Source organism: Anopheles bellator, chromosome 2, assembly GCF_943735745.2.
Source record: "Anopheles bellator chromosome 2, idAnoBellAS_SP24_06.2, whole genome shotgun sequence".
Taxonomy (NCBI): Eukaryota; Metazoa; Arthropoda; class Insecta; order Diptera; family Culicidae; genus Anopheles; species Anopheles bellator.
In genome coordinates this window covers 41,382,676-41,407,872 of record NC_071286.1, presented here as the reverse complement: position 1 = coordinate 41,407,872, position 25,197 = coordinate 41,382,676, and the positions used below count along the sequence as shown (strand labels likewise).

General features: G+C 53.5%; 1 protein-coding gene across 1 annotated transcript in view; it reads left to right on the top strand.

Moving 5' to 3' along the window:
• Window positions 1–3,729: 3,729 nt before the first annotated feature.
• The window catches only part of LOC131212719 (uncharacterized), a 48,309-nt gene continuing 26,841 nt past the window's right edge, over window positions 3,730–25,197 (top strand). The window contains exon 1 of the mRNA XM_058206697.1: window positions 3,730–3,906. Within this exon, the coding sequence (XP_058062680.1) occupies window positions 3,730–3,906 (177 nt within the window). The remainder of the gene's footprint in view (window positions 3,907–25,197) is intronic.

Genomic DNA, 25,197 nt, shown 5'->3' with positions numbered 1-25,197 from the left:
GAGTCAGAAAAAGAGTGTTCGGGATTTTCGTAGGTTGAATCGGGTTTTTAAAGAACTCCTGTCGAACAAATACAAACAAACCCTGCGTCCTGCGTCCTGCGTCGTCCGGCAGTGTATGTGTAATCGAGGATTGAATTAATTTCAGCACTAATTTCGCGCACGAGTTTGTTCACAACGTAAACGAAAGATTTAACGATGAACTGTTAACATTGAAACAATGCGCGTGTAATTTCCCGTCCACGAAACCGGGACAACGTTCGCTGGTGGAAAAGTGTTCCGCGCAATAGTGGAGCGACGGGAGATGATGCCCGAGTTTGTTGTTTATGCCGCGGATGCCCTGGATGGATCGCGTTTGGCCAAACAAGAAACCCAATCACCGTGTAAATAGGCGCAACGAATGCCCGCCTGGTGACTGTGACGGAATTTTAGAGTTGTCCCCGTGCGCCCAAGAGAGATGGAAAAGGGTGAAAAGGGCTCCGAAAGTTTGTGCAACCGAACGACACCAGAAAAGCAAATTGCGAAATAACCGGAGTGAGCAAGTGGCCACTGGCAACAAATAATCAAAATAATCAATTCAAAGTGGCCACCCGTGGCTCGCTCCCCTCTGGTCGACTGGCGAAGAAGGGTTGTGCGTGCGTCTCGTGTGTGCGTAAAGCAGCATCGTGTGCGCCATGGTGCAACGGTCAAATGGCACGCGTCCAGCGTAACGCACGAGTGCATTCCGCCACCACCAGCAGCAGCAGGCGCATTCCGATCGAAACGCCCGCAAAGCAAAATGGTGCTGCAGGAAAATGGACGGCTGGGTCTCTGCGTCTTACGCTGGATTACAGCATCAAAGCAGCCCTTCGGGAAGCGACAAACAGAGAGCGAGAGAGCGGCACGGAAAAGCGTGAGCAAATGCGTGGAAAACGCGAGAGCAACGGTGTGTCCAGAATGGAACCTTTTCTCCGGTCTCCGGGCGACCGATAGCAGAACGAGCGAGAGGCTGGCCAACTGTCATATTGTTTACAGTTTTCCGTGCCACTTGGATGCTACTGCGATGTGCGCTTCCCGCGATAGTGCATTCTAATTTTATTTATAGAGCGCCCAGAATGGAGCACCCGGCGCTGGTGCTTCTTGCTTCTTTCATCTTTCGGCCCCGAATCGGCCGCGATTGCGGTGGGTGGCAGGGTGTTTTCGGGGGCCCCTCTCGGCTGTCGCTTGTCAGAGGTTCCAACAAATAATGGAACGCAACGCAACAAATAATGATGCGGCCCCCGTAGGCCCGTAGACCCAACATCCGGCTTTGGCCTTTTTCCCGGGGACCGGGATTCACTCGGAATCCATCACAGCCGGATGCGCCGTGGGATGAATGACGGGAACGGGTTTACGGGAATATTTTTTGGGCGGATTTGTGTGGTGTGCCCGAAAAGAATGTAAGAAACGAAGATGGACGTCGTTTGGACGAGCGCCAAGAAGGGCGAACAGAAACATTCGGCCGGCAGATTGATGACGATGTTCCGACGTCGGGAAGCACATCAAGCACCCCCGCCCGTCACACAGGATGGTGGATGGCTTGTAGTTGCTTAATCTTGAATAACATCTGTGCCTAAGCCGGAGGCAGCGCGGCTTGTGACATCTTCAAGAACCTTTGGCCGACCGCCGGTCGAAAAAGATTCCGCGCTTGATCTACACCACGGGTTTGGAAATCGCGCCTCTTGAATGAATGGTCCGCCGACTGTTCGAGGCATTTGGTGGCCTTTTATGCCAAGGGTTGCCAAGTTCGATAGCCCGCCATTGATGTTGTTGTCGCTGGCCAAGTGCCAGCACGCGAAGCACTTGGCTTATAATTATAAATCGTCCACTCGACCGGCGTGTGGGTTGAAAGTCTACACGTGAGACTCCCCAGCCAGCGGGCGAACGATCGGTGGAACTTTCCCCATCTTTCCAACAAGAGACCTGCAAGACGTTCCGTTCCAAATCTGAGTCGCAAATGATCACGGCACCGGTTGGCGGGAACCGACGCAGCAAGCGATCGTTAAGTTATTGAGTTTAATTGAAATAGGCTCGCTTCAGATAACGATACGCCCGCCAGCGCTCCGGCCGTGGGAAGGTTGTTCCTTCGATTTGCTCGACCTTGATCCATTCCACGGAACGGGTGCGTGTTGATAAACATTCCAAACCGTGTGTTTGACGTAATACGGGCTGTCCTGTCGTTCGGTTTCGACGGCACGTCAACCGACCAAATGCCGCGTGTAAATAGAGCGCGACCTTGGGATCACCACGCGACTGCAACGAAAACGGGTATCGATCGAATTGATCCTTCTGGGTACCCGGAAGTGCCAGTTGAGACCAATTTTGTGCGTATCACAGCGATCGTTACGCACCATCCTTCACTTTTGGGATGGTCTTCGAGTGCCCCACCAGAATGTCTGTGTGTGTGGTTATCTTATCTGCTTCACGCATTGTTCACACCGAAAGTGTATCCGGCTGGCCCGGTCAGGACCGCTTCTCACACACGAGTCCAGTCCAGCCGGTTCGTATGGGTAACCGAGCGACGAGTGATAAGGAAGCGCACTGCGATGACAGTGGCGAATAGCAGGTGATAAGCACTCGAGAGGCTTTTATCGCTGGAAATCAAATCACGTACACATCCGCAGGCACCGTAGGGGAGACTGCCCTTCAGCGGGCCATCCTTTTCTCTTTGGGGCAATATGCAAATATACCACCTTTTTTTATAACACCCTGATTGTCCGGATTGTCCGGATTTCACTTTCGCTTGAAAGTCATCTATCGATCACACTCGTAAGGGGAAACGTTGCCCGAGACGAAATATTACTCCCGCGATCTGAGGATCATCGCACCGAATCGATTTAAGGTGTCACGAAAGGCCTTGCCACAGTTGGGAAACTTCTCCCCTACCCGGTGGCTATGAATAGGCGCACTTGCGAGCTAACACACTGTTATCGTGGCCGACTGATAAGAGACCCGTCGACAATGACAGGCTGTCCTGCCACGATGGCGTGGGTGCTCGTGGTCCGACGACGGCGGCCATCACAGTCGAGCCAACGACCGGAGCCGGACCGGTGTGTTACGCACGCGAGCTTTTGCAAGTGCTCCTTTTAGCTAGCCAATCCAAATTGCTGTCCACGTCGCCTTGTGGCCACGATTAGCTTCTTTGTGGCGCGCCGAGCGTGACAGTTTTCGACGCAGCGCGAGTGTCGGCGCTCCCCCGCCAGTAGCAGCTCCCAGGTTTCGGGAGGGGCACAAGAGCGGGTCGATCAGTCCCCACCACCGCCCGTCGTTGGACTAGAGCCCCGGCACTAACGTCTTTCACCGACCACCAACAGGCAGGCAAAACGGCGCCATCGGTTCGCGAGTGCGGCAAGCGGATCCAGAACTCGCTCCCGGACTTTGTGACGTGATCGACTCCTTCGGCCAACCGGGACGTGCGTGAAAACGGGACCAGCGGAGTGCGTCGTTTGTGTGCCGCGGAAAATAGTGTGAAAAACGTATCGGCTCGCGGTGCGGGCCCAGTGTAGAAAGGATGATGACGGTGATGACGGTGGTAACGCGTGTCCGTGTGTAGTGGACCGTCACAGGCACACATCGGTTCCGGCCGTGGAGCCAGTGAGCGATGAGCAGCGTCGGCGGTGGCTCGAAGCGCAAATCTCCACGCAACGACCCAAGCGACCCGTCGGCGACGCTCCTACGACGACGTGTGGCGGTGATTTCGGTGAGCTGATAAAGATGAACGTTGGACAACACAGCGGCCCGGGGCCGCCACTGAACCGGACCGGCTGCTCCGACCGCTCCGTCACCGGGCCGTCCTGCCGGGCGCTCCGGACGGCCGTCTCGGCGCTGTACTGTCTGGACGACTTCCACCGCGAGCACATCGGGTCGGGTTTCTTCTCCGAGGTGTACAAGGTAAGGCCAGGTTACCGACGGGGAGCATCCTGCCCTGGGCTCAGTTTTCCGTTCTTTTTCTCCCTGTTTTGGGTGTGCTGGGGGTGCCAATAAAATGTTGGCAATGTTCCAGCGTGCCCTTTCCGGCCGAATTTCAGTTTCGTGGAAGGTTCCGATGCTTCCCGGGCGAACCCTTTGAACCTCTTGGGCCGGATGGTAAATGAAGTTTTCGCCCCCATGGGGGCTTAAGTTGCCTGTTTTATTGCGCACCAATGAACCAACAACCCCCCATCAATTGAAAATTGCGCCAAAAACAATGCTTCTAAGCTGTGCGTATGCGCGACCTGAAGCGAGCTCTTGAATGGTCCAGAATCGAACAAGAGGCGATCGGGACCGTTGGCGATCGATGCGTTGGTTTGATTGAATCCAATTTGGTTCGTCAATTTTTCTGTTTTCCAATTCGTCCTTGAACGTCGTGGGATGGCTTTTCCCCGTCGACAGTTACGCGGCCGTTTTCTTCGATTTTCGTTGCGATTCGTCCGAGGCCGCCTGTTGGCATTTTACCGGACCGGTGCGCGGTGCGCGAATCGGAGAAATCGGTTGGTCCATTTTCTGTCTTGCCGTCTGGTAATTGGCGTTCCATCGAACTAGCGCCGATTGCCATTATCACTGGGTTATTGATTATGCGTGCAAAGGTCAAGAAAATCCGGAAGCTCGCGAAAAGTACGGGGTGCTGGGAAAACCCAGCGAATCTTTTGTTTTTTTTTGGCGAGCCAGAGAGCACGCGCGCGAGAGAGAGAGAGAGGGAGCGATAGAAAATACTATTTAAAGCTCTTGGCCATATCTCGGCTATAAAGTGGTTTCGTTCGTCGGGTTGTAATTGATCGCGAAGAGAGAAAAAAAAAACACAATCACGAATGAGAAACTGCTTCGGCAAGGGGCCACCATCATTATCATCGAAATCTCCGGCATCTCGGAGTTTATTCGCCCTGCTCCATTTGTGTATGTGTCCCACCACACATCCCCACACACACGCACACACGCTGTCCGTGGGTACGGGCGGCGATTTTCTCTTTTCGCCGTCGGTTGGAAGAGCTCGAAAAGAAGCACACGCAAAACATACACTCAGTCAGTCAGTCAGGTGGCCACCACCCAATGTTTCCATTTTTCCGACCCGTCCGACTCGTTCGCAGCGGCAGGTGGAAAACGCGGGCGCCAAGCTAAAGCCGACCGAACCACCGACACCGAGGACCGAGGAAGATGAAGACTTTTCACTTTTCTCCCTACACCGCCGCTGCGTTTCGGTGTTCCGTGGCCGTGGCCGTGGGATGCACATTGTCAATCGGTACGCTTCTGACAACCGGCAGCGCCCGTAGCAGTCGTAGCAGTAATCGATCAGCAATCGGACATCCTCCGGACAATGTACTCTGCTCGACGGCCTGCTGATAACCGGCTTTGGCGAGCGAAATTCCGACCGCGGGGACCATGTGATGTTGCCGTTCACGTCACGGAGCGCGAAACTCGTGATTTGCGCATCGTATCGGGCGATTATTGCCACCGGGCGAGTGTGTCACGGGCCCCCGGCCCTGCGTTCGCCGGTCAAGGAGTTACGCATGGCAAAAAAGCGTACCGCCCGAGTCCGATGCAGTTTTGCACGGCGTCGGCCTCAGCAGGGCCGCTGCAGGAACCGCTTTCGCCCGGCCACGGCCACTAGTCACGGCGGCTGGACTGCGTTTTTACCCGTCCTGCCGGCTGCGGGTGTAACGAAATTGGGCGAAAATATACAAATCACTGTGACCGGCCCGGGTGAGCAATGGTTGTCATTTGCCCTACGCTTCCGCGGTGAAGGCCGCGGTCAGCATCATAATGGTGATGGTAACAATTCGACAATGTATTTGGTTTGTTTTGGCGAAAGGTGTACCCGATTTCCACACCCGGCTAAGCCAGCGTCCGTGGGGAAACTTTCTACCGCATTTTCCGGTCGGAATGGGTCCGGCCGAGAACGAATCACTTCGATCAGATCGACCGCGCACCGGTTTTTGGGGTGACTCTCCAAGTGAAGTTTACAAACGAACGGAGCGTGAGGATGTCTAATTTTTGGGGCCAAAATTTCTAATCGCGACCGAAGGGTCTATTTAAGTGCCCCATTTAATCGCTGCTCGTATCGCCTTTGATGGCGGGCCCCCGGTGAGACTTGCAGGTTAGTATTGATGGGTTTTGATTGGCGTTTGGCGTCGTTTTTATGTTGGGCCGATAGAGCACTGAGCACCTGGCTCCCGGTAATGGGGTGGGAAAAATGTAAACCGAATCCCGTGGAGCGAAAGTAATAATCGGTAACAGTAAAACCATTTTCTGGATGTTGTTACAAAGTTTGGGCGAAGATCGCATCAATCAAGAAAATTTTTGCCTTTCGCTCTTCCAGCCAAATCATTTCCAATCGCCTGCCCGGTGTTTTTTTTTAAATTACAATTCTCAACAGTCACCCGATTCTCTTATCAGCAACCCCTAAGCAGCTTGTTTGATCATCGATTGGTTTCACGAAACAATGATAGATGTGGGTGCTGCCCTGGCTTGTTGTCGAGCCTTTATCGGAAGCAGGTGGGGCGTTGAGAGCTACGCGATGACATGACGCACGGAAAGTGATGGAATTTTGATAATATTCTCTGTTTTTTTCCCCATTATCAAACGCCATCACGATTGGTGATTGGTGCAACCGTTTGGTCTACTACGCAAGGACGAAACGTCCTGGGCCACCGCCCGGTCGGTGGTGTGAAAACAAGTGAAAGTGAAAGAGATTTTTCCTCCCAAGATGCAGGTGGCCGGTTGCGTATACGCGCTCATTAAAGGCACTTTCTTTCGTGCGCCCCAAAATGAGCTTGATCGAAGTATCTGCATGCCGCGCCACGGCGGACACCAGATGGGGTGCGTACTGCGTATGTCTGCCAGTATGCTGCGTCGTTTACGCGCTTACGCAAAAACATTGTTATTTCGGGGCGGCAAGGTGCATTCCTTTCACCGGTCGGTCGGAATAATTAGGCAAAAATTAAACTCTCCACTCCGGCGCTCCGGCTTGATCACGCTACGGAGGAATTAAACTTTCATCAAATTCTGCGAACGCCATTAATTATGCCACTCTCTGGGCGCCGTATGATCGTCGGTATGCTTAATGCGTGGCCCAGCAGCTTATCGGCATTAAGCAAATCCTGGGCCGATAATCGCCGGCTTCCCAGAAGCGACCTTCAACATACGCTGGGCTCCTATCGCTCGCATCGATAGTACGCGATAGTACGCGACCAAACACGTGTGTACCAAACGTTGCCACGACGCAATGGGGACCGTTTTTTGCCATTCATGATCCGGCCGGCCAGCCTGTTTTAATTTTCCATTTTGTTACTTTTTGCACCCATTTTAATTATGATCGTGCGGGGCTTTCGCTGGAATTGTTTCCCTACCTGTAGGGAAATCTGTACATGGCTCGGCCCGATATTTTCTCACTAAACGCACCCCTTATGGGATCATTTTTCATCGACTTTCCCAGCCCGGTCGGTCGGAGTTGTCAGAGGTGATCGACAAAAAAATGCAGAAAAGAAAAACGAAACTATGCTTATGCTCCGAAAGATCATTAGGGATCAAACGCGTAGCAGTTCGGACGCGCGACGGGTGTCGCTGGCGAGTCAATTTCAATTACCGTTAGCCAAAGCCGATCGAACCAAATGTGAAATTTTAGATGCATTTTATCCACCGGCGCCCGCGGCTGGCCTGGCGCTTCAGCTTTTCTCTGTTAGTTTTCTCTGTCGATGGAAAAATTGTAACGACGTGCGGTCGATTTCACTGGCATATTTCTCGTTTTCGACTCGCACGGGGCACCGTTTTTCCCCACTATTTGTTTGGTGGCCCCAGAGTGCGCCGCATACAGCTAATGGGAACAGCGATTTTTCGGATAATCCAACCGACGAATCCAACCGGTGGGCCCCGGTTGGCGACAAATTATGTGTGGCGTGGCTCGTCAAACGAAACGTTTCAATCAGAGTTTCGCGGCTGCCTTAATGCGCGTTAATGTGTCCGGGCGGCCGCCGATCGCCGAAGGGGGCTTTCGAAAAGATAAACAGATGTTTTGGGGCTGCTGGCCATATGTTGCCGTGCGATAAGCCTTTCACCCTTGCGGCCGAGCGGGGGTTATGCTTTGTGTGGTCCTGTCCGAGTTGCGCCAAAATGATAGCGCCCCCCGATGGCCATCATAATTCGGGGTGAATTCGATGTTGATAAACACGTGCGATAAGTTGCCACTAAATGGCCCCCGGGAAGCTCGTAATCAAGGTGGGTGACGACGCCTTCACGGTTCATCGAGATTAGCGAATTGGGGCCTACGAAGAATTGGGGCATTGTGTCCCACCCAAAACGGTATGTCTGTATCCTACTCAAGACTACGCCTTAACGACTCAACTCATGGCGCCAGGCTGAAAGGTTCCCATTGGCATCGGATTTAAATTGGAAATCGAAAAAGCCGAGGTGAGTTATGGAGCACGGACACGGGCGAAACACGGGACCGGCACGATCTGGCGCACCCTGGAGTTCTTCCCAGAACCTTTTTCTGCGATCGTACGGGCGTAATTTATGTAGCGGTTGCTTCACGCTCCGTTTCGTATGAAGAGCGGCCACCACCCAACCACGGCCAAGCAAAAGCGACCCGCTCCGATCCGGGTGAAACCTGTGCAAACGATCAGAGGGCGCGCGAGATGCGGTTTTGCATAATGTTTGTCGCCGACCCACGGGACACATACCTCACCCTCACACAGAGACGTCGCCAGATGGCGCGCTTCCTTGGCGGACAGTTTCGCAAGGACGAACCCCGGTTTAGTATGCTAAACACGGGATTGATAGCACGTCGCAATCGCAATCGGTGCGCTAAGCTGCTCGTGATGATGTCGTTCGCGGTCGCAGCCACCCCGGAGCGGCTCCTCCGGCCGGCATAAATTAATTTATGCGGCTCCCCCCCGGTGCAGCTCCGGCTAATCACACCGGTGGTTTCCGCGCACCGTGGCTAATGGTTTGTTTACTTCCACCGGGAAGGTCTTTGCATTTCCGAGCGCACCAATGTCCAGTCCCCGCCAGCCGGGTGTGGTCGTGGCGGCGACTTCCTTGCGCGCGCGCGCATTGCGATCATGAACTTGATCTCTCTGCGCGGGTCATTGAGCTGCCTGGTCGGCGCGCCTCAGCAACGAGCCTGTGGAGGAGACCTTGGGCCGGGCCGGGCACCCGGCGAAATCGTGATCGGAAGTTTAGCACAGACATATTAAGGCTCTCCGAACCCCCTTGTGGAGGTACACGCACAGCACGTCATCAGATAAGCGACGATGCGGCGCGATTATGGCGATCACGTTTCCGATTGAAGGTTCTAGATTGCGGCGCCGGGCTCGGCTGCGCGAAACGAGCGCGACACTGGCAATTAATTGCCCCATGCCGGTCATGTTAATCGCCTTCTCTTCCCGCAGCGAACCGGGGCCGGGGCTATCGGCCCCTCTGACGTGGCGGCTGTCACATGACGGCCACTTGAGTTCGCTCTCCGATGAGCGCCGATCACGTGCTACCGGCTTGGCGTATGCGAGCGATTAAAAGTGTATTACGCTCGCCGACTGATGGGCTCGCCGTTTAGCGTAACGAGGCTGTTCGGGGACACTAACTCAAGAAGAAGAAGAAGAAGCAGAAGAAAGCACGGCGGCGTTACTCGAGCTGCAACGCTGACCCAGAAACTCGGGCGCTGAAGATGATCGAGTTGAGAGGGAGAGAATCACACACCGGAATCGCTGCTGGGAGCAATACCGTAGCCCCGAAAATTCGGAAGTGCTCCGAAGAGGAGGAAAACTACTCCTCGTAGCTTTCTCCCATTCAGTTCGCCGTCTTCCACTGCCGGGATCGCGACCTACAGGCCATGCGTCCGTCCGGATGATGCCAGTCATCCGCGCGGGCCGGTTCTTGAGACGGCTGTCCCTCTGGCTCAACTCCTCCAAACTTAAGAGCTTTGGGGGGAGCGTCAGGCGTCAATTACCGGGCGGCCATCGAAGATTTATTGAGCGCCTCGGTAATGGTCAAAATGAAGGAAGTACTGCGACTGACCTTCAGCTTTCCACGCCAGAGAACGTGACTCTCTCTGTGGGAGAGAGAGAAACAGGAGTAGGTGGCCCGCTGCCGGCTGATCCCTCGGAAGGCTCTTTCCTTCGTCGGCAGCACCAACCTTCAATTACGCAAACGCCGAGTTTCTTGACCGCGTGCCGTCGATCAATGAAGTCTTCTTCATCGGAACATCCCGGAGTCCCGGGTGGGGGGCGTAGGTGGCCAGTCGATGGCCAAAGAAGCAGCCTGGGGTGGGGGACGGACCGTTACTCCTGGGCCATCGGTTGGCGCTAAAGTGAGGGTACTTAGCGAGCAATTGGACCGACCGACCGGCGGTGGCTGTGCATTGCGCAGAACCACCGTTCGGTGAAGAAAGTGGACTTTAAATGGGTTTTTGGCCGGGCCGTTTATGGCGGTCGCGAGGGGTAAGATGTTACACGATTCGTAGGCTCGTAACCACCACGGACGGTGCTCTGCTACCCGCTAACCGCAACCGGAATCTAATGACAGCGAATTAGGGCAGCAAATTGATTTGCGCTTGCGGCGGCGGTGGCGGCGTGTGCGTAGAAGTTTGGCCGGGAGAAGTGGGTCACGCTGGGCACGGTGGGCCGAGCACGCATTCCGTCGGGACCGATTCTGTAATTTCCATTCCCAGTTTTTGGCTAGAGCCAAAAATGCAAAACCCGTGCATCTAGTGTCGATAGTTTTCCGTGCCACTCGCTTCGGTTTTGAAGGGTTCCCATGGGAATCAACCCCTGTTCCCGGTACTCGGGGGCCCGCTCAGGACGGACCTGATCGGGACGATCGACCATCTGGTGCGGCTGGGGGGGGGGTGAGCATCACACGCACGAAAAATACAATAATCCACACGACTTTCTTCGCACGGAAGACGAAGACCCCGTGCGGGGCCGTTACGCAGCCACCACCTGCTCGGGATGCGCCGCCAACTCCCAGCTCCCAGCGGCCCCACGAAGCCTGTAATTAATCGCAACCGGCCCCAAAAATGGCGCAAACGCGCGATCGAAAGTGTTAGACGCACGCCCAGTTCGATTGTATCCCGCCGGTTCGCGATGGACGCGATGGAAAATCATCATCATCACCGGGCGTCGCCTGTGCCATGTGTGGTGGTGAATCGCGGCGAAAGGATCATCACGGCCCCATGACCCCGTGCGCCGGTGTTGCGAGCTACTAATTAATGTTGCAATCTCCGAACCAGCGCCGTGCCCACAATCACCGCACGCCCGAGCAGGAGCCAGATGTTGCGAAAATGGTTCGAATTTACTGCCGGCCACTGGCCGGTCGGGCTCTGGGACCTCCTTTCGCAGCGCAGACCCACGGGCCGCCGTTTTTGGGGTGCTTTTTCTGCTTTACCATAAAGCGGTACGGGCTGTAACGCTTTTTGCTATGGCCATCACTCTCCGATGAGATTGTATTGCGCACAAAATAAATAATCGATTTTAAAATGCATTTCTATTGTTTTGTTTTTTGTTGCACCTGGCACGATACGTTGACCAATTTGTGTTTTGCACGGCATCGCCGGCTACATTTTGGTCACCGCAAGCGTGACGATGAAGATCGGCAGTCAGTGCGAGACAGTGATCTGTGCATGATGTGATCGATCGTATCTTTTTCGGAGAAAGGCCTCTCCATTATCTTTTTCGCCAAGACTGATTTCGCATGTTAATGATTCGATTGTTTGGCACGATTGCTGGCGCGACGTTGAATTGGCCCGTGGTGATCAGTGGATCGCGAAAATCAGCGGAACATATGCGTCAGAAGGGTGGTACACAGGATGATAAATGAACATGATAATGGATCTTTATCTGTGAACTGAAAGTGTTTAAAATTTCTACAAGAAAAACGGAACCATCTCGTTTGGTAACTCTTTGCAACACAATCGAATGGCAGATCGATAAACAATATGTTTGTACTCTTTAAATAAAATCGATTGATTTGTCTTCTGTTTGTTTAATCGCGTTAAGAATTTATCAGTCAAGGAATTCATCGAATGAACCCTTTACAAGCCCATGGCCACCGTTGGCCACCTTTTCGAGGTTCGATGGCAGTTCGTTTTGACATTCCCCGAACCGCCCAGAGGCTGGCGCTGATCGCGCGCAAAACGGACACGCACGTTGCCAAACAAAAACAGTAAAATAATAAATGCAACATTTAAACCCATATTTGCTCGACCCGACCGTAAAGTGTGTTTTGTTGACAATAAATTGAAACACCGGCACCGATCGGGGCACTCGACTCGACGACGGAGTGCAACACAATTGCGCATGCAAAAAGGCGGCAGCCATCAACACCGCGCCGCGGCCATTGGGCCAGTTGCAAATGCATCAACACCCACCGTCGGGGTGGCCCTTCGTCAAAGGGGGCCGGTGGCGGTCTATTTATATTTGGTCGCCTAGGTCGCCCCGAACACCCGTCACTCCCTCCTGCGTGACGGCTACGACGGCGGGCGAAAAGAACAATCGATTTCTGGTGACCTGAACTGGATGGAAAACAGTTTCGACAAACAATCGATTACCGTTTGTTGGCCGCCGTTTGTCGCCGTTCGTTCCGCTCGAGTAGGCCGCAAACAAACGCCCCACCAGCCGGCTGCTCGAAAGAGTGATCACGTTCCGCGCGCTACATTACATAAATTATGCACAACATACCTGTTGCTTGGCGGGGCTCCATTTTTGTCGTATGATTGGTATATGTTGGCACTTGGAAGGTCTTTGGTTGTAAAACAAATCACCTAGAGTTTAGAGTCTCTAAATATATAAAAGCAAAATTGTGTCCGAATGTTTTCGGTTTTGTTGACAGTTTCATGCTATTGTGACAGCTATATTTTGGAGCCGCATGCTAAACCACAGTTGATTTAGACAATGGAGCACGTTCGCAGAGCCCGGTGCTGCTCATGTCAAAATACCCATGTCAACAAAGTAGTTGGCTAGTAAAATTGAACGCGAAAAGGTAATCGTTAGCGGAAGATTGTCCACTTGACGTTTGAAAAATAAAACCTTCATCTAGTGTTCCTACGGCACGGTGAACAATCGCCCGAACACACCGCATCAACCACGTTTTGATACCCTTTAAAACAATGACCAAAGTCAAGTGGCCTGCAGCATTGAGGCGCAAACCCTTCCGGAGCAAGGCACAGGGGGCCTGCCCAGATGTTGTTACAGGTTAGTGCGCTGTTTTGCTGTCACTTTAGTGGCGGTGCCAATTGTTTTACGCTGAAAAACTACTACGACACTACATCGGCCTGCAACGTGAGGCTATGCAACCTTTTCCGAGCAGCAGCAGCTGCGCACGCAATCCTAGACGCGATTGCACCGCCGCCGTCTTGACTAGAACGGTCAAAACACGCACACGGCACGGCGGAAGAGATATTCCGCGCCGGCAATATCTAATTCGCGAACGAGGAAGCGATGCACCCGAAGAGCGTTGTGCCCGAAGAGCTGGCTTCCGGGAGCGTCACGTGCCATCGGACGCACGGCACCACCTCGGCACTTGGCGTTCTCATTGTTTCGTCGTGCGCACGGTCAGCCCGTTTGCGCCTTTCCGGTCACGGCACGTCCGTCCGATTACTGCCCCGGCGCAGTGGGGGTCATTGACGTGTCAAATATTGGGCACTGCTACCCGTCACACCGGCTAAAGGGGCCCGGAAGCCATTATGAAGCCAACGGCCATTTCCTGGATGGCCAGAATTTGTGTGGGACCCCTTTACAAAACTACAAGCATGCAGCGTTGTTGGGTGTGTTCTTCGCCATCGTTTAACTCCGAATACTACGGGGCCACGTGACACATCACTTTGCTCTTCCGTCGCGATCCTGCCGATGAAGCCTTACAGAGTGGCCAGTTGGAACTGCAGCTAACCTACTTCGCGCGCCGGCTGCCCGCTAATCCACGGAAGGGTTCGGCGAGCGAGCTTTAATTGGGTTATGGTCGGACGCGACCCGACCGAGGTCGGGCTCCGACCAAACCGCCCACATCGCGTGAGGTGTTGAAATCAATCACATCACATCCGCCGGCAGATGAAGTCCTGGAAAAGCGCGCCCGATGATGGCGCTTGACAAATGATTGGCCAAATTTGACGGTAATTAATTGGGGTGGCGCGTAGAGGTCGCGTTCTCGAACACTTTCCCGTCGAGTACCGAGGGTTCTTATATTAGAACCGACAGAGTCGGCTGGTGATGGACACGCAGAGACCGCAAATCGCTGTCGTCGCTACCAACGCCGCCGCCATAAGAAACCTGTCAATTTCTCTGACAGGCATAATGGTTGGTGGAAGGGTTTTGTTTTCCACGTCGACCCGCCCCGAGCTGCGTCAGCTTGCTAAACAGTTTATTGATTTTTTCGAATGTCAGTTTTCGTAAAATATTATAAATACCGCCCGTGAGTCAGAGTCTCTCTGTTCTTGGGAGCTCGCGGGCATCCAATCCATCGCGCGCAATTCGGGTGGTTGAGTGTTGTTGGTTTTCCGTGCAACAACCTGCGCTTTTTTCACCCACGTCACGACTGCCGGAGTGCATTTTCCCCTAGACCCCATCTTGGGCGATGAGGGATGCAACAGAGAAAATGTTAATTTCATTACCACAACGACCAGTTCGAGTGTGTTTGCGTCAATCGAGCGGTTTCCGTTTCATGTGCTTCGGTTTTCCCGGTCCCGCAGAGCGCGGAGGGGATGTGATTCACGTGCTCCGCTTCTGTGGCCAGTGGCGGTGTGGCGAGTTTTCTCCGCTTGCCAAGAAATGGCCATCGCGCCACTCTGTCAGGCGGCCAGATTAGTTTCCCACGCCGCAACTCATCCCACGCGGCTCTTTATGCATTAGCACCATCTTCGAAACACAAAATAACATTAACTGCTACAGTTTAGTTGCCGTTTTAACATCTGTTAAATATGATGTCTCTCTCTCCCTCTCTAGTTCTGTGTCCCTCTGCCTCTCTGTCATTCTCACTGACTGTTTACTGTTCGTTTTTTCTTTCTTTTTAGGTGAGTCAAAATCGTTGCGATCGGACGGCGTAAGACAATTTTCCCACCGAAATCGAGGAACCGGCGTTAGGAAGGAAACTGGGACTGCCTATAAACCTACCCTCGGTGTGTGTGTGTGTATGGGCGAGTGGCCAACGAAAGCGGGGGAAGTAGGCATATTTATTAGCCAGGCCACCGAGAGCGGCCAGCGCGCGGGCCGTGCTCTTGAAACTGGCTGCCGGGTCGGCTTTTGGGTGGCTGTTGAAAATGCCTAGAAACGCTTACGATGGGCACCCTCTTAAGGCAGCCGCCGGCTTGAGTTTTTTGGGCCGGAAAAACACAGCACACGACGACACGCGGCAATACGGAATGGCGGCTCGGGTCGTGAGCAAAAAAATGGAAAGCAAAACACTCAACGCTGGTGGGCTTCTCGAGGAGGGCCTTACGTAACGCCGAAGAAGCCACCGGCGTAGAGCACCCTTGCAGGAACGGCCCCAGAACGGCCACAGCCATTGTGGGTGCTGTTTGAGGAAACGGGAGTCTAGACCACGGAAGAAGCGTAAGGACTCCTGTTCCTGTAATCAACTTGTGTTTAATAAGGTGCTTTACGGACCGCGGCTGGCCACTTGGACCACGGGATTAGGTGGTCCACCTTGGTCCACAGCGGCCGACTGCCCGTCGGCGGCCCCGATGCGCTTCAATGAACGTGCAGCGATGCAGGCGGTACCATTCACCTGGCGCGCGCTGTTTGGTCACCAGTTTGCTAATGTTCGCCCTCGCTCGTTACTTTCTTCTTTCCGTGCGCTTCGTGCACCGTCACGAGTCGGTGGATTTTTGGGGAAAATGGTCGCGGTTTGGCGTGGACAGAATGGGGGCATCCGTGGGTTGGCGTGCCGAGTTATTGGCGGCCCGGACTGTCCGATTGCACAACCGATCGAAGACGAGTCTTGGCGCGGCGATCGTGTCCCATCCAGGAAGTGAGCTGCTCCTGACCCGGTACACCGACCACCGGCAGTACCGTGGTACATTGCCCTGGGTGGCCCACAGTCAGGCGCGCCTGTTCCGATTGCACCATCACATCGCGCTCACATGACATTTGCCACCGTGGATGAGTGGAATTAATTGCCACAACGATGGCCCCATGTTTGTACCATTTTTAGCTGCCTCCTGCCGCAACTAATGGGCAGAATTAATGCGAAGGTACCCGGGGCCCTTTCAGCGAACGACGGCGAAATTATGGCTTTGGAGAGGAGTCAAGAATTTGGCCCGAAATCTCGGCTCATCTGTTGTTGCCTGCCGGCCGCGGAATGTTGGATCGCGCGCGACATCTCGGAACGAAGAAATGAGCATCACTTGTCAAGTGCCACAGCGTCCCAACTGGCCGATTGAAATATTGGTCTCTAAGTTGACTAAGTTTAATGCCATGCATGCGCCCGTTACCGTGTTGGGCCTTTTGAAGTGTTGCCAACGTTGCTGACACTGACGCACCGCCGTGTCTTAATCACCGTGAGCCGAGAACTGCTAGGTATGGAACCAAAACGTGCAACAGAGTGAAATGGGTCATCCGATAACAGGGGCGGTCGAAGATGCACCAAACCAAATCCTGCGGCATGCTGTGACTGGCCAAACCTAGCGAGCCAATCCTACACCTGGTGACATAACCGGCCTCGGCTATCGTAATGATTGCTCGTCTCGTCACACGCCGCGTAGGGCTTCTATCGAGTGGGCCTAATCCACCCAAATCGGCTCATCACACGCCGGGGCCCGGGGCGTCATGTAACTGGTTATAGTAGCCACCCCATCAAACACTTTCGGGGCCACCACTCGTCCGGCCATTCGGTCGTCAATTAATCATCCGCCGAGTTGATGCTGGCCCGGCCACAGAAAAAAGCAACAGAAAATGGCCACCACTTGCTGCCGATGAAGCCATCCGGGTGAAGTGAGCGAGTAAACTTATTACTTTCTTTATTGTGTTATGGTGGCCAGAGTCCATCCCCCTCACTCGGCCGTCGCTTGTAGTGCCAATTTATGTTTGTGCTGAAACTGGCCACTTCTCATCGCGGTAGCAGTGCGATTATGCTTCCCCGCCACAATGGCCGGGGAGGCCGATGAAGTCATTAATGCGTCGCGAAAACCACCCGGCACCCGGTGAGAGCGAGAAAGAGAACCCACCCGGTTCCCGGTGTTATGCAAAACCGGTCGGTCGGTCGGCCGGTCGGCCGGCCGGCGGGAGGCCCGGAAAACAATATCCGACCGCTGGCGGTGCGCGGCCAGCTAATCGCCAAATTCCGTTGCCTCTCCGGGGCGGTTCGCCCCGTTTCCGCCGCCGAGTGGGCTTAATTTTTAGCAACATTTCCCCACGGACAGTTGCCGGATGACCGGAGAGGCAACTGCGCGACCGCAATGGATCGGTTTTTGGCCAAACGCGTTTTTCCGTTCGCCCAGAGAAAGGTGGCACGAAAAGTTAAGGTGGAAAATTAAAGTTAAGGGGCAACGTAAGAAAAAAATGCCACCAAACCGATTCGGCGGCGATAATGGGTTGTCATAATCGCGCGGTTTTTGTGGGTCTCCGAGCGGCGTTACGTTGGCGGCGGCGGCGCGGAGTCGTGTTGTCCACCACGCAGACGGTGACTTCATTTTGTGGCCGTTTTGGGTCGACATGCCGCAATCAATTTTTTGGGCGCGAAAAGCGGCTTAACGAGAAAAACGCACGAAAGTAAACGAAGGAAAACGCGACCGCTGGACGCCCAGGAATTGGAGTTCGAATTCCTCGATCAATTTCCCCGTTCGAAAGGGTTCCGAGCGAGCGGCCGTTACTGGGGGTGGGTGAGTGTGGAAAGGGTTCCGTAATGTGTTACGGCACACTGGCGACCAGCGAAATGGCCCCCCGAACGATGCGGGCGCGAAAAATGGGAAAAATGCATTCCGAACAATGTGTGCCGGCGCACACATTTACGTAACTGACCCGCCGTTCCTAATTAGTCCTTTTTGCGGTTTAAGGGTTTGTTTTACGATTATTGTTTCTTGCTGTTGTTTGCACCTTTAACGCAACCACTTCATCATGGTACGGACATTTGTTTAGGGTGCGCACTCTCTGTTTGGGCCTATCAAATGTGTGTCACTTTCTTTGGACTGATGGACCGATTTGTCAGTGATTTCCATTCAATACTTCTATCCTAGAAGCACAGCACAGGACTTCGTTGGCGTTGCATCCCCAAGAATCGCTTCTCCAGCTTACGAATGGACATGTTTTATGATGTTCCTCGCTAGACGCCGTCAATGAGCTCCGGGACGGTGTTCTGTGTTTTGGCAGCAGATGTGGGACACCAACCACCCCTAGTGGCAGTGCCCTAGTCTGGGGCGAAGTAAATATTTGCCATTTGTGGCACAAGGTTTACCGTTGCGCGATGGAGGAGTTCACTTTCTACAAGCTCGGTCTGTCATTACATTAGCCGCGAAGAAACAATAAACCTTCCATTCCCGGGGAAGGACCTGGGCCCAACGCTTAAGTGATTGTTTATTTTCATTCATTTGCGGTCACTTACGCAGCAACGCCGTTCAGTGCCGTTCGGTGTTCAGCTCACTCACTGTCGAGCTGCAACGGGCGAACTCGCTGGACTCGATTCGTGCAAATATTGATCCGTTGCAATCGAGCTAATTAGACCTGTGGTCTGGGCTTTTTTCGGGTCGTCGTTTTCTCAAGCCGACGACTTTCATCAGCGCCCGTCGGTGAACCGTCCCTCACGGAGCCCGACTCCCGATTCCTGGCCGATGCACCATAGAGAGCTCCATAAGCATCGCTCCACTTTCCGGCGGCGAAACCCGTTCGTGTTCCTTTTATTATTTCATCGCGCTTTTGCGCCCCGGCCACGGCAATGTCGTCACCTCGTCCCGCTTCCGCCCGGTCGGAGCCCACCTCCGGAGGCGGAGAGAGTTTGCTGAGGTTGCACATTATTTCCGAGCCCGCCGACTCTAGCTCCGTCGGCGGTGGCCAGCACATGCTGCCCGGCTCATCTCATGCTCGCCATGCTTTTATGATGATCCTCGTCGGGGCTCGGGCTCGGGCGGTGGACGCTAAAAAATAATCATAAATAAGAACCCCGGAGGAGGAGGTTCGGCGGCTCAACATCGCAGCCAACAACAACGCCACGCCAAGTGCACTTATGGAGAGTTGCGTCTCATCGGCCACTTCAATCTAGAGCCGACTCGGTGGTAGCGGCGGCAGTGGCGGCTATTTTTTCGCTCTACATTTTCCGCAACTTTCCAGCGGGTGCGTCGCTTCTACGGGCCAGACACCCAGGGTGGAGTGGCGTTGTGGTGCGGTGAGCATAGCAACGGCCGTGCTGTCGATACGTGCGCGCAGCTGACCGAGTAACGGTCCTTGCCAATTTTCCGGATGTAGCGATTGGCGCTGCGGTAACCACGGAGATGACGAGAGAGGCCACGGCCGGCGTAGCACCGCACCGGAGCTCCGGCGATGTACGAGATCAATTTGCCGCTCGCGAAGCGTAATATGCGCAGGTCGGTGCCGTTGCTGCGCCACCCGGTGACACTGCCCTTGACACGGCAGGAAATCTGATTCATCCGTTTCGGAAGCTATGCTTGATTTTTTAATGAATCGCTGATTGGCTGGCCCGACCCAAACGGGCAGGGATGCGTCGAAGGCCAGGTTTGGCCAAATAAGTGTGTTAGTAAAGTGTTTATGTGCTTAAACTTCAATGATTCCAAATAGAAAACCAATTGGCTTTGTTGGTAAAACTTATTTTATGAAAACATAGAAAACATAGATGAAAAAACATAGATTAGGATGTGATAGACCGTTATTTATTGTTATTAGAACGGGTAGAGCCGTATCAACCACCTATTTCAAGCTTTGTACTCAAATTGATGCATTGTCACTATTCCATCGAAAACAGAAGAATGCAGCTCCGTATTTGCATAAATCTGAATCTGAATGCTTGGAGAAGGCGAACATCGCCCATAGTTTATGGTAAACGCAACGTCAGCCATCGCCAAATTTCGTCACCAGCTGGAACCGGACCGAGGTTGATCAATCACGGAGAGTCCACCAAAGCTGTCCAGATTATCGATCGTCGAATGTGCCGTTCATCAGTCAGCGTGGCTCAGCGACTGTTTTCGGTTTCGTCAACCGCCGTCGGGATCCCCGGGAATCGGGCTGAATCATGCGCGGTCCGCGGCTAGTCGGCGTACGGCGTACCCCATTCAAGGTCCGCCGGCCCTCCGTTAATGTGATTGCCGTTGTCGCGGCAGCGGTGCTTTAATGGAATAATATTCATTCATGCGAAACATGAGTCCACGCCCGAGACCCGAGTTGAGGTCTCCCCCACCGGGGCCACCGAATATGGTGCTGTCGGAAGGCGCAACCCCCTCAAGGGGCATTCGTTTACTGTCAATTGAATCGACATTAACTTCTTCCACACCAAATGTCACTTAAAAACGAGAGCACCCCACGGCCGGAGCGTGGGAATCGTCGGGCATCGAAACGCAAACGACGCAATCTGGTGGCTGGTTTCCCGAGGCGCGTCCTCGTCCAAGGTCCAGTGGCGGCCCCCAGTAGCTGTCCGTGGGGCTGTCTGAAGTTCCGGCGAGGCTCAAGAACGGGTGCGAACACGACGTCGCAGACGTCGCGCGGAGCGATTATGAAATTGAAAATCATGAAACACCATAATCGTGGTCGCTCATGCGTGTGCCGTCCCGCGCTCCACCACCCGTCAGACGAGTCACGGAGCAAGGCGAAAGCTTGCCCGAGCGAGGAGCAAGGTTTCAGAATTCGCCACTAGGTGAGCGAGCGAGAGGAGACCGTGTTTGGGGTCGTGTTACTTCTTGGTGGGTAATGTGTGCCACCCAGCGGCCCGACACGCTGCTGGTGCTGCTGCTGATGATGATGATGCTGTAAGGGAAACCATAGAGGAACCCGTTTCATTCCGATAATAGGGTGTCCCGAGTGAAGGCCGCCGCCGCCGCCGAGGCGATGCAGTGTGCACCTCACCTGACGTCGTCTACGCAATCGATCTACCGGGCCGGGCAATCTGGGCCTTGGCGGAGGACGGTGTGACACATACCACCCAGCCGGCCCCCCAGCAAGCCAAGCCGACGTAACGAACGAACATGGCGAATGGCGGATGGAGTCCGTGGATGGTGGAATGTTAATTCGTGTTTGATTTGCGTTCGAGGGGCCGCAAGGGGCGCTCGGTGTGATTATAGCAATCAAACGATAATTTAATGCTCGTTTGTGCAGAAAAACACAACTGTATGCTTCGTCGAAAGTCGAACCAATCAATCATATTAGGGCTTTGGTGTGGATTGCCACATCCAGGGCGCTCTCTAGGAGGTCAAAGTACTTTTGGAGATAGGCGAGATAAGTAACTCGCACTTAGCGCGCAGTGATTTTGTATCATTAATACCTGACTGCTCTGTGGAAAACCCCCTTTCTAATGTTGCTCCAAGTTGTGCCGAAAAAAAGCGAACCGAACCGAGATCTCCTAAGCCCCATAATCAGCATCGTTAACTGAATAGGTACGCCATACGATATCCGGGCGCCATCTTGAAAACTGTCGTCGTCGTTGTCATGTTCGTGACTTTTCGCTCCATAATGGGGCACCAGCCCTGCGGGTGTGGGGTCAATGGTCTCCACCCCATTATGATGATCGGCCGCCGATCTGCCTGGTGGTGATCCTCTGATTTGGTACCATATTGGGCCATATTATGAATGGTGGAGCTCGCCCATTACTCCAGTCGCTTCCTCTCAGCCACAGCAACTTCATAAAGCAGCATCATCATCAACGGACCCGGTGGCGGCAGTTCCGCTAGAACAAAGTGCCATTAGATGCCGCGCAGCGCGATCCTCTCACGGAGCTCCCTCGGAAGCGGTTTCGATCAAACCGCGCTCCGAGTCGCCGCCGATACTTATTTATTTTCCCGGTTTTTTTTTTTCGAACCGATCGTGCTGCACGCGACGCGGTGCACCGGTGCGCGCCGCTCTGGGGCTTAAAAATAACCTCACCGAGTTCGAGTCGTGAAGCGCACAGTTTAAACGGGGAGCGCGCGCGCTCATTTGGGTCCTGAATGGATTGCCGCCCGAAAATGGAGACTCCACGCGAAATTGGCGTGACAAGAGGGATCTTGCCCGTTGGGAAGAAAGTTGGGACCGGTACCGTACCGTCGTACCCCGCCATTCGTGTCCGCAGCCCAGACCAGAGCGCTGTCAGATTTTTTCGGCGTCTAATGGTCGGCTGGCTTCACTTTGCCGGCGGCCGCTTGAAACGTGCCAGACCTCCGGTGGAGATGATGGGGGGGAGTGAGCTGTAGAGACGGGTGAATGCATCGGCGGGGTACTGTTGACCAACCCGATCGGTGGTGCCATCGGCGTCATCGCTTGGCGTGTCCCACAAAGTTATTTATGCTGCCTTTCGGCGTTTGAAGAGTGTATTTATTTACGCTGTTTTCTTTCAACCCCTTGCTCCCGCACATCTTAGAGCCCCCGAGCGTGGAAGTCTTAATCGAAGGCCGGTGAAGATTGCGGCTCAAGCAATTGAGGACCAAGCCACGGACCACCGATTGAGTTGTGGGCTTTTTCGTTCGCGTACTTTACGCGTATCGGCGCCCATGGTAATTAGGTCTCGCTTGTTCTCTCTCTCTCTCTCTCTCTCTCTCTCTCTCTCTCTCTGGTTGTGACATCTTGTCCGCGGGGTTCGCTCCTGATGCCCATCCGTCCATTCGGAACCGTTACATACCGGCACGGCGACTGATGATCCGATCCGTTTTCCCGTGACGGACGGCCACTTTGACCAAACGCTTATGCCGGAAAATGGTGTCAATACGAAGCAGCTGCTGCGACAACCACCGCTCAGTGGCCGTTTCATTTCGGTGGAAAACTAGAGCACCGGGGCCGCCTGGGAGCTCCCCGAAAATAGTTCCCGGCGAGCGCCACCGGCACCGGATTTCGCTCCCGTTGCATAAACTTACGCAACGGCGACCGCTTTTTCCGCCTTTAGTCCCGGGGCTGGTCCATGGTCCCTCGGGTGTCTGTCGACATTCTTCCCACATTCCTTCGTCGGCCGTGTATATGACCGAGGGAGAAAGTAGTGTGTGCGGTCGAGTGCGCTGTTGTATGGGTGAGAGTGGAAGAAAATGCAACATCCGCCATCGACACAGTGACCCACTACTACTCCTAGCATCGCACGCACCGCGCGCTGCTCGTGATACTTTCCCGCCCCATCCCGGAGGGTGAGGTTTGGTGGGGGTGGATGAGGTATTTTCGCCAACCCGGGGCATTTTGGGGACGTTCGAGCGCCAGGTCCCCACGAAAATGGATTCCACGCTTAACGCACTGGAACGGCGCACATGAAAGTGGCGCTCATAAATATATAAATGTAGCGCCACCACCCCCGGGTAGAAAACCCCCGGAAAACTGACAAAACGAAACAGAAAAACCACTCCCGAAACTGCCACACATAGAGTCCAGTTTTGGACGTCTTTTTTGGACAGACACAGTGCGGCAAGAACGAAGTGAGATCGAATCTGCATCCGGGAAACGGACGATGTGACTTCTTCTCGGTATCGCACCAAGGTCGCACCGGTGATGTTCGGCCATTCGTTCGATGTCAGATCTTATCCGGCAGCTCCAGCCGCCGAGTGGCCCTGGCCAGCAACACAGAGAGAAGACGTTTTCATCCAGCTATTCGCTGTACCATCTTGTATCACTGTCGACCAAGTCCCTAGTTTGACAAATGAATAAAATTTATTTAGGGTATAAAATGACGTTCATTGACAATTCACCAAATTTGATCAAAAGACCGCATCCATTAGACAAACAAAAAAGGGGCCTTTTATGGGCATTTTGCATTTCATTTGACTACATTTCGGTCGTTATAGCAGCCATTTCCGCAGTGATGTTAGCTTTCAACTCTCCAATGGTCTTCGGTTGGCTGGCACCTTACTCTTCAAATGCCCCCAGAAAGAAGTTAGAAAAAATTCGGCAACAAAGAGCACGCACAGTTTTCACAGTTAAACGATTATTATCAACGTACAGCCCGCTTTTTTGCGTAAATCGATCTACGACTGAAACGACATAGACTAACGTTTCAGAATCTGGCTGATTTTCCAAAATTGACTGAAAAATGGCGGAATTATTTAATATTTCAATATACCTTGTTATGATTACTTTATGATAATTGTTCCGTTGCATGAGTAACAATTTATTGAATGAGTATTGAAAAGCGGTTCTTAGATTGAATCACTTCTAAAAATGAGAAGTTCTGTACTGCTTTCATAAAATAACTGCTAAATGCTGTTTATTTAATACGAAACTAATTATTCTTGTCCATGAGCGACGGTGGGATATTTAATCAGACCCTTCATTTTAACCCTGATAAATATGGGCATTCTGGCAGGTGACAATGTCGAATCTAACTTGTCCCAATGAAAAACCCAACGTATGTACAACGTACTTGTAATCCTGATAACCCTGGAAAATCCAGGCAATCGGATTGTCGTCTAATGCGTCGACAATCCTTATCGGTAACGAGTGCCGACATGCGTCTGGTACTTCATTTGAAGCTTGTGGTCTTGTGAACATAACCTAGAAGTGCATCACATAAGGTGCTGTGACCAAATGCCATTCCCCTCAAAACGCTATCTACAGCTTGGCGATGCACCGAGCGACATGTTGCCACTTCATCCGTTGATGTTCCGAATGTTTAATCAATCACCAAATCCGTTTCGATGTAACTATGGTGCGTCAATGACATAGTTTGCTCTCAAAAAAGCCCCTCTGTCAAATGGTTGTTCGATCTCGAAACTTTCTGGTCGCACTGTTCGAGGTGTTTTATAGGATTCGCCGGATTCCTTCGGAGGGCCGCTCCGGCGACCGTATGGAACCGATGATGCGGCGGTGCCACGCCACCGCGTTCTCGAGGTTCTATATTTACGCGCTTTTGGGCGGAAGCGCGATGAGCGCGCAAGATCATTATCGTCAGCATGTGCACGCTGACGCGCGCCTGGGGATCGATTTTCTTCTTCGGCCGTAAGATCGACAAACCGCAGCAGGATGTTGATTCAACTGCTGTGTGGATTGAGTTCAGGGGTTCACTTACGTAACACTCCGTCCGTCCGCCGCGACTGATCCAGCGTCTTTTTTGCGTCCCCGGGACCGAAGGCGCCACCGCTCGATGTTGTCGGTGGCGTCTGATGTGCGTATGGCGCCCGCCACGGTC